The sequence below is a fragment of the Lissotriton helveticus genome, chromosome 4_2, assembly GCF_964261635.1.
Source record: "Lissotriton helveticus chromosome 4_2, aLisHel1.1, whole genome shotgun sequence".
Taxonomy (NCBI): Eukaryota; Metazoa; Chordata; class Amphibia; order Caudata; family Salamandridae; genus Lissotriton; species Lissotriton helveticus.
Window position 1 is genome coordinate 132,760,408 of NC_136064.1, and position 9,829 is coordinate 132,770,236.

The window sequence follows — 9,829 nt, forward strand, 5'->3', positions numbered from 1 at the left end:
GTCTGTCAACTTTTACCTGGGATTTTTATATGCACATAGAGACAAACACACACAATGTCTCTTTTCTATGTTTTACAAGTACTACAAAATATTGTTTATTCTACAATATATATTGTTTTAAGGACCCCTTAAAACCTGAATGCCTCCCCCTTTCCACTGCTCCTAAAACTCCCCTTTTGTAATGTTTCTCATATAATGTTTTAAATGTGATATGCCAGCATTGTCTTTGGAAAAGCTTAAACTAACACAGTCCTAATCTAATTGACCAAGCTATGCCCTTGCTAAAGCAGTGTCATTTACTATTCCCACTCTAATCTTGGCAAATTTGGAGAAGGTGTTGGACACTAAAGGGGTGGCATGTACTATTCCCACTTTTATCTAGACCAAATTGAGGAAGGTTTTGGGTACCAAAGGGTGATATTTACCATTACCACTCCAATCTGAACCAATTTATGAAAGGTGTTGTGCGCTAAAGGGGTGACACACAGCCATATTGAAATCGGTCTTGGCCCTGCTCCTCATGGGAACATTCCAGACCGAACATGGTTTTCAATTTGAGATGGACTGTTGCCATAGGAGCAGGGTCAAAACTGATTTTGCAAGGTGTGCAAAATTATGATGAATTGGGACACCTTCTGTGTGAATACCAGTGGCTGATAATAATTTAAGTAATCCAACCATCACCTTTTTTAAACTTAGTATGTAGCCTTAAGTGGGACGGGTATGCTCACACATGGGGCTCATATGCAGCTTGTTATTGGAGCCAAGTTATATCATTATGATGAGCTCATATAAAAGGCAAAGCCAGTCCTTCGTTGCTTTTGTACTAGTTTGGAAGGATCTGGTTTGGAAGTTTGGGCAGAACTGTTCCTGATTTGCATATAGCTGGGTCCAAACCTAAGTGGCATGGTGAGCAAAATAACAAAGGACTGGGATGAAGCTCTGAGTGATTGCCAGTGGCTGAGATTAAGTCAAGCACTCAAGCCATCCTTTTTTATATAGTTTGGTGTGTTGCCCTAAGTGGGATGGGTATGCCCAGACTCTGGAACCAATCTATACATTGATGATGAGCCCATAACAAGGGATAAAATGTTCCTGTGTTGCTTGTGTTCTGGTTCATTCAGGACATTAGTTGGCAGTTCCGACTAGACCGTCTTGATTGGAGTAGAGTAGAAAATGACTTGAATATAGCTTGGCCCAAACGGAGATGGCATGGCGTGCAAACTAAGGATGAAATTGGATGTGGCCCAAGTAATGAACCGTACCTGAGAATAATTCAATAATTCCATTCATCATTTTTTGTTTACTTTAGTATGTCACAATAAGTGGGACTTGTATGCTCAGACACGGGTCTCATGTGTGTCACTGGAACCAAGCATTCCCCAGCTGATAATTCAATAACAAGGGTAAAACCGGTCCTGGGTTGCTTGTGTTCCGGTTCAGAGAGGTCCTGGTTTGGCTGTTCGGGGTGGGCTGGTCCAATTGGAGTAAGGTCAAAACTGATTCGATAATAGCTGGGGCTGAGTTGAGGTTGCATGATTTGCAAAATGATAGACTGGGAAAACTCCTGAAGTTATTACCAATGGCTGAGTTTAAATCAAGCATACCATCCATAATATTTTACTATGTCACCCTAAGGGGGTCATATATACCCAGGTGTGGGTTTTGTGGACAGTGTGCAATTTCAACCAAGCTCTATCGAGCTGAAGACCCCATAAAAAAAGGTGAAAATGGTCCTGGGTTCTTTGTGTTCCAGTTAAGGAAGGACCTGCTTTGGCAGTTCAGGCTGGACTGTTCTCATTAGAGCAGAATAAACACGGATTTGCATATAACGGGGGAGCAGGTCACTGGACCAGCGCTCTCTGCTGCTGTAGCTCAGGTCTTATCAATGCTGCACCACGCATACAGTCCTCCCTCACCTGTGCTCATTGTTCCCCTTAATTCTTGCATCCTCGCATGTTTTTCCCTTTAACATTTGCCTCCTTGATGGTTTTCCCCAGTAAACCTTTGCATGCTGCTCATTTTTCCCACTTAACTTGTGCTCCTTACTTTTCTTTATCCTATCTTTTGCCTCCTTGCTCATTTTTCCCCTTAACCTTTGCTTAATTCTTTTTCCCCCCTTAACTTTCACCCCTTGCTTGTTTTTCCCTTAACTTTTATCTCATTGCTTGTTTTTCACCCTTAACTTTTGCCTCCTTGCTTGTTTTCCCCCTCATCTTTTGCCTCCCAGCACATTTTTTCCCCTTAACTTTTCCCTCCTTCCTCATTGTTCCCCATAATGTTTGCCTCCTTGCTCATGTTCTGTACTTTATTTTTCCACATGCTCTCATTTCTCCCTGGGTTATTTTTGTCTTCTTTTCCCTACAACCGCTATCCCCTACCTATCACCCCGTAAACCCACCCACTACCCTGCACCCTCCCAGGAACCTACTTAATGGAGACAGTAGCATGACCACATTGAACAGGTCCCTGGGACAGCAACCCCCACTGCTGTAGATTTGGTCTGCGCGACTCTGTACCATGCCTCCAGTCCACTCTTACATGTGTTAATTTTCCCCTTAACTCATGCCTCCTTCCTAATTTTTCCCTTAACTTTTGCCTTCTTACTCATTTTCACTCTTTACTAATTTTTTCTCCTTAACTTTTGCGTCCTTGCTCATTTTCCCCCTTAACTTTTGCCTATTTGTTCTCATTTCTCTGTGTGTTATTCTTGTTCTAGCTACCTTTTTTCTCACAACTCCTATCCCGCTTACTGCCTCCCCATCACGCTTCTAACTGCCTACCCAGGAATCCTCTTAATGCAAGCTGCTGCACTGCCATGCCACCGGTATATTGAGCATGCAAAAGGTAAGCCTGTCCTGGCACCAATGCCAGTTCACTTGCTTGACAACACCTCCCTGCCAAGTACCCCTTTTCCCTACTATGCCCAGGAGAAATCCACTGCCTCCTGATCTGATTCTTCGCTCTACAAACACGCCTCCAAGGTCTGTAACACTATCACCTCCCTGAGTCTCAACATTTTCTTTCTGAACGAAACCTGGCTCAACCCCGCCTTGGCTTCTGACATCATAACAACCTCACCAAATGGATACAAGACCATACATCGGGATCACATCAACAAATTAGAGATCCCTCCACTGCACTGCAACCACAGATAACTCCACCCCACCATGGAACACCTCAACTTCCAACTCAACACTGACAACAAGACTACCATCAGGGCCACCCTGGCATACAGACCGCCGGGCCAACAGCCTGCATTCTGCAAAGCCATTGCCAAATTCATCTCTACCCTGGCCAGCAGATCCTGGAATTTCATCTTCCTCAGGGACCTCAACTTCCATATAGAGGATTCCAAAGACACCAACACAACAAATCCGCTTGAGATCATAAACAACCTAGGCCTCACGCAAGTCCTCACTGATGCCATGCACATCACCAATCAAACATTGGACCCCATCTTTAGAGCACGCAACAGAAACAAATACAGTCACACCACCTAACTAACCTGGATGGACCAGTCAATTGTCTGCTTTTTACTCACAACCACACAAACCAGACCAGATTCTCTCACAGGAGCTGGAATAAGGTAACCAAGGATTTCTGGACCAATACCCTAAGTCCTTCCATCCCGGACACTGCCCCCAATCTTGAGGTGGCCATCAAAAAAGTCAACACCTGTATCTCCAAGTGCATCAACAAGGTCATCCCCCTCCAACTGGCCAAACTAGGCAGACCCACTAAGCCCACCAAAAAGGTTTACCCCAGAACTCAAAAACCTCCCAAAAAACTTGCAAACAACTGGAAAGGATATGGTACACCAACAAAGCATTAAGCAAATGAGCCATCTTCAAACTGGCTGTAAAAACATACCACAAACCTTAAGAAATAAGAACGGACTCCCTGACAGCTCGCATCAAAGTCAGGATCCAAACAGAGAAAATATCTTTTCAGCATCATCAAAGAGTTCTTCAACCCTCAGACATCCCAAAACACCATCAGACCCTCCCAGATACTCTGCAAGAAACGTACAGGCTACTTCTTCAACAGAATCTCATCCATCTATGAACACTTTAACCCCCAACCACCGGTCATCAGCATCCACAACCAACTAGACCCCACCTACTCCACCTCAACACCAAGGATCACAGAGTGGTAGCCTCTAACCATGCAGAACACAACAGTCATGAGATCCATCCACTCAGGAGCACCCAGAGACCCCTGCCCTAACTACATGTTCAAACTGGGAAATCGCATCATCAGCAAAGAGCTCACAACAATCCTCAACACCTCCATCACCACAGCTTCCTTCCCATTGGACTGGAAACATGCAGAAATTAATCCCCTCCTCAAAAAATCTTCTGCAGACTCAAAGGTATTCAAAGACTATTGCCCCATCACACTCATGCCCTTTCTGCAAAAAATCCTGGAAAAGAATATCAATCACCAACAGTCCGCCTCCAACTCTACACCAGGGGCCCACAGAACATCATTTTCAGCGTCCCGCAGAGATCCTCACTGAGCCCCACCCTGTTCAATGCATACATGGCTCCTCTGGCCACCCTAATCCGAGCCCACGGCATGAACATCATCTCATACTCTGATGACACTCAGCTCATACTCTCCCTATTCGCTGATCCCACTAACACCAAAGCAAATTTCCACAGATATGTGACCAGTGTCACTAGCTGGATGCAGAACAACTGCCTCAAGCTTTACAATGAGAAAAAGGTGGTAATCATCTTCAGGAACAACAATCCGTGGAGCAACACCTGGTGGCAAGCAGAACTGGGTCTCACTTGCACATTTAGGAATCATGCCAGGAATGTTGGCAGCACACTTGACAGCAGACTCACAATGAAAAAAACGAATTAACACAGTCTCATCAGCATGTTTTTTCACACTCCGCTTGCTATGGAAAATATTCAAGAGGATCTCCATCAGATGCAACAACACCCAGACGCTCATCGATAGAAGCCTGGACTACGGCAACACTCTCTACATGGGAGTCCCTGCTCAACTACTTAACAGACTGTAGACTGCAGTCAGGTTGATTTAGCAAAGCATTTCGCAGGGCATTTAAGGGTTGGTAAAGTTAGGATTCCTACCTTAACAACTCCTAAATCCCTTGTGTGAATAAAGCAAGTCTTAAAGTTAGGATTTTTCTCAGTTTAGGAGTAGTACAGTTAGGAATCCTAACTTTACTACTCCTAAATGTCTTTTGTGACTACTGACAGTTGTAAAGTTAGTATTTTTGTCTCAGATTACCTCTGTGAATACTCAAAGTGTTAAAGTTAAGATTGTTCTCAGTTTGGGAGTAGTAAAGTTAGAAATCGTAACTTTACTATTCCTAAATGCCTTTTGTGAATGCCAAAAATTGTAAAGTTCGGATTTTAATTTAGATTACTTTTATGAAGCAGGCCCTTAGAGAGTTAAGTACCTACTTGCAGACTCGCTGAGAGACTGACACAGCCACTCATAGACTCAGTCAGACACCCACAGAGTCACTCATAGACCAACCTAGATACTGATGCACTTACTCCTATTGACTCGGAGACTCAGGCAACCACATACAGTCCCACTCAGATATCTGTACAACGACCCAGCACTAATTTAGACCCTGATGCACCCACTCAGAGATCCACTCAGTGCCTCATGCACCCACTTACTCCGACAGCTGTACACCTACTCAAAACTCATTTAGACACTCATGCACCCACTCACAGACCTATTCAGACACTAATATACCCAGTCACGGACCCAGTCAGACACTGAAAAACAAACATCACATAATAAGCAAATACAATTTTAAAATATTAACAAAATTCACTTTACAATTAACCCTAACAGATATTTTAAACTAACAAAACAGCTTTTAACAAACCTTTGAAATTCAGTTAAAAAAAGGTTACAAGGATGTTATAGTTAGGAAATAGAATTTGGAAAACCTTCAAAATTCACTGACAAATTCAGAGGTTTCAGGGGCATTATAGTTAGGCTCAGATTCCACTTGTACAAAACCAGTGAAATTAGATGTCCCCAAAGCCAAGCAAAAGCCTTAAACACCATTCTGTTTCATATTATTCTTTTGCCAAAATGCAAAAGGGTGGATCATATGGGATCCTTTCCTACCAATTGAATGAACGCGATGTACCTCCTATCCTGCTGTCAATGAACGGGTAGCGGCTAAGGGTACCTTGATTACTGTGTTCCTGGAACCAATCTGCACCCAACTGGCTGAGACCATCCTTTGGTTGCTCGTCTTCCATTTCAGAGAAGGCGTGGCTTGGCAGTGAGGGCTGGAATTTTCATATTGAAGCAGTACCAAGACTAATTTGCATGTCGCTAAGGATAATCAGAGGTGGCATGGTGGGCAAAAAAAACAATTAGTCAGAATACTACCCTGAGTGATTGCGAGTGGTTAGACAAACTGCAAGGATTCCTTTCATCATCTTTTGTGTGTCTGCTGTTTTCATGGTGCCCTGCATTCTTTTGGGAGAACTTGGTCCATTGCTCAGTGCGCACAGGTCCCATGAAAGCCAGAATCTGCAGAGAATCACACAAGGGGGGGTCCCAGAGCAAAAAAACCAATGAAAATGTAATAGTGCATTACACGGGGATGGAATTGGTCATCATTTGTTTTTTCCATCTCCACCACCACGTTTTAGCTGGCAGTGGAAGAAAAAAAATGAAAGGCCTCAGAGGGTATGCTCTAAGTAAGGTGGGAAGTGTGAGGATCTACTGCAGACGCCCTTATTCCATCAGGCAATATGAGGTAGCTTTCTATCAACCATTAATAGAGACCTCGGTCGACAGAAAGCTGGTGGTTCTCCCAACAATCAATGAGGATAGGCAGACCATCGGTTTGTTGGACTGGTCCTCCTTCTAGTTAATTATATTAAATTAAATCAGCATTTTTTCTGAGGTTTACATGAAAAAATATCCCACATAAGTACAAATATTATGTTTTTTATTATGTTTTATTAATTATTTCAAGTGTTGTATAGAATTGAATAAACAACCTTTAATTACAATGTAATACAATGTATTGTTACCTCAATATAAAAATTATAATTTGTCTTTAAAATACGGTATTATAAAATACTGACTTTTACACATTCAATAGCATTATTTGTATTTTAACTATTTTAGTCTAAGTATTTTATTATGCATGTTTTAAGGCCCTATCTCCTTTATGTTCATCTCAGTGGGTGTTCAGTATCAGTGGTTGGCCAAGTGTGGTGCTTGACTTACTACTGTTCCTTTTTGGCAGTAGTAACTTTCCACGTATACAATTGGCTTCTCCCCCTTTTTCAAGGGGTGTAAACAAGTGAGTCAGCATGTTGAGTTACTTTGGTATTTTGTAAATACCTAAATTAGTAAAATACCCCAAAGTTTGGAGTAAATCTACTAGTAGTTCATTTACCTGTGTGAATAGGGCCCACAGTACCATCAGTATGACACAACATGTAAATATGTGACAATAGAAAAGCACTGCCACCTACAGTAATGTGGAAGGCAGACTGACATTTGAATGTAGTCCTTGAACGTGCTCTGGGCAAGATGAATGGTATGGGCTTTAAGTTTTATGCCTGATGTGATGTTGATTCTAGTTTACATAGTCTATGGTAGAATATCTGCGAAGGTGCATGTATACTCAGCTATCATTTTGTTATCATGAAATAGTGAAATGCAAAAGGTTCAGTAAAGGAACTAAGGAAATATGGGGCATATTATCAAGGCGGCCGATATGAGATTATCGCGGCAATGATAATTTTATCGCCCTATTAGCAAGTTGTTGCTAACAGCAGTTAGTGACAGCTTGTAGGCGATGGCGAGCGGTTTAGGGCCCGCTTTACATGTCAGCGATATTTATCGCTAATGACATGCAAAGTGGGCGTACCCAACCTGTTAGGGACTGAAAGCAGTCGCTAACATCGCTATCGCCTATTATCAACGCAGGCGTAGCGCTTAAAAAATTTGCGCTAATCGCGAATAGCGCCAAATCCTAACGCCTGCTCAGACCACTTCTTAGCCTGTATATCCAATGGGAGGTGGATATTCACGTTAAGACCCTATTAGTGATAATGCCTGAATATGACTGGATTTTCAGCGATATTCACGCATTTCGCCGCTATCGCCGGATATTTTATCGCATTAGAGATAAACGTTGCTAATAGCACGTTATCTTTGCGATAAAATCCGGCGATGCAAGGCAATAAAAAAAAGTTGCTAAGCTTATTCAGCGATAAATATCACTAGTTGTTGATAATATGCCTCCACATTTGCTTATTTCATTCATGAAACATCAGAATTCTAATGTCACTAATATTTATTGGGATCAGATCTGTAATACAACTCGTCCCATCTCCGTCTCTGGTGCACTCTTTATATTGAGTTGCAGAAACAGCCTCCCGGGTTTCATTTTGATTCTCTAATATTGAAATGTACATTATTTGTGAAACCTCAGCGTAAATGGATGGAATGATTGGCATTAATCGTGCTTTTCAATACAAAATGTACAAGATGCTATGTATGAATGGAAATATTTCTTTGCATTACAGTGTACTTTTCATCAACATCTTCTTGCCAAAAGCAGAAGATTTTACATTTGATCATTTGGTCAATTGTCTATTCCAGCTTGTGATTTCACTAACAACTACATTGCAATACATATATTGATCATTCTTGTCTTTAAATAATCTGTTCTGATTAAATACCTAATGCACCAAACGCATTCCAACATTCATCATGTCAAATTCAATATATTCGTATTAGGGTAATATTCAGCTGGATAACAGGAGTTATGGAAAACAGAACATGCATGCTCATATGCATGATTACTACACACCTGTGGTGAAGATTTGGTTGAAAAAAGGTAACATCCGTGTAATCCCATCAACAAGGAAGGCAGAATCCTTCGAAGTAAATGTTTCCGCCGCTGCAGTCGCGTCCAAGTATCGATCGTGGAGCTCTTTCAGCTCAGAAAATGATGCCATGTTCAATCATGCAAAGTTTCAAACTTTACTTCTTCTGTGTGTGCACCTATTCTTATATTAAATAATCTAAATTGCAAATTATTGATAAATAGAAGTCAGTCAAACCTCATTAAAAATTCTATGCTTGTTTGATGTTAGCTTAGTGAAGCTTGTACATTTCTTCTATTCTATTTGCAAAACATAATGTTGTAAAGTGTGTCATATCTCCATAATTAACGAAGCATTCAGCAATGCTATTTCTGCCCCTTCTATCAATATGATGTTTGTAAAAGTCCTTAAAAAACATGCACTTTCTATTCATTCTTTCAGATTTTTGGCTTTGGGGGCATATTTATGCATGCCTTGCATCGCGTTTTACCACACGAAGTGCTACATGTGTGACGCAAGCCTCTAAGTCAGATTTATAAAATCCGCAAAGCCACTTTGTGTGGCTTTGAATGGCTTCAAAACTCTGGGATAAGGCAAAGCAGAGCAAACCGCTGCTTTGCCTCACTCTGCGCAAGGCAGGCTTTCCATGGGCGTTGGGGTGAGAGTTCCCATGGCAACTCCCATGGTGTTCGATACATTCTCAGATTTACACAGACTACCTGCACCAACCTTGGTGAAATACTAATATTAAAGTACCTGCAAATTGTGAAATGCACTCACCATAATGCAAAGGGCGAACTATGCTGGGATGTGAGCTACTGCGCTCCCATCCCCTTTCTATTTAAAAAGCCATCCTTGAGCTTTCAGAGATGCACAGGTGTGCCGTGAGAAGTACTGAGAAGACTCTGGCAGTATCCTTAGCAGCTCACAGAAAAGAGAAGTAGGAGTATTAGAATTAAATC

At 41.9% G+C, this 9,829-nt stretch overlaps 1 protein-coding gene across 1 annotated transcript in view; it reads right to left on the bottom strand.

Annotated features, from left to right (window-relative positions):
- Nucleotides 1-8,999, bottom strand: part of LOC144752117 (nicotinamide N-methyltransferase-like) — a 58,640-nt gene extending 49,641 nt beyond the window's left edge. Inside the window, exon 1 of the mRNA XM_078640061.1 lies at nt 8,852-8,999. Coding sequence (XP_078496187.1) covers nt 8,852-8,999 — 148 coding nt within the window. The remainder of the gene's footprint in view (nt 1-8,851) is intronic.
- Between the last annotated feature and the right edge of the window lie 830 nt (nt 9,000-9,829).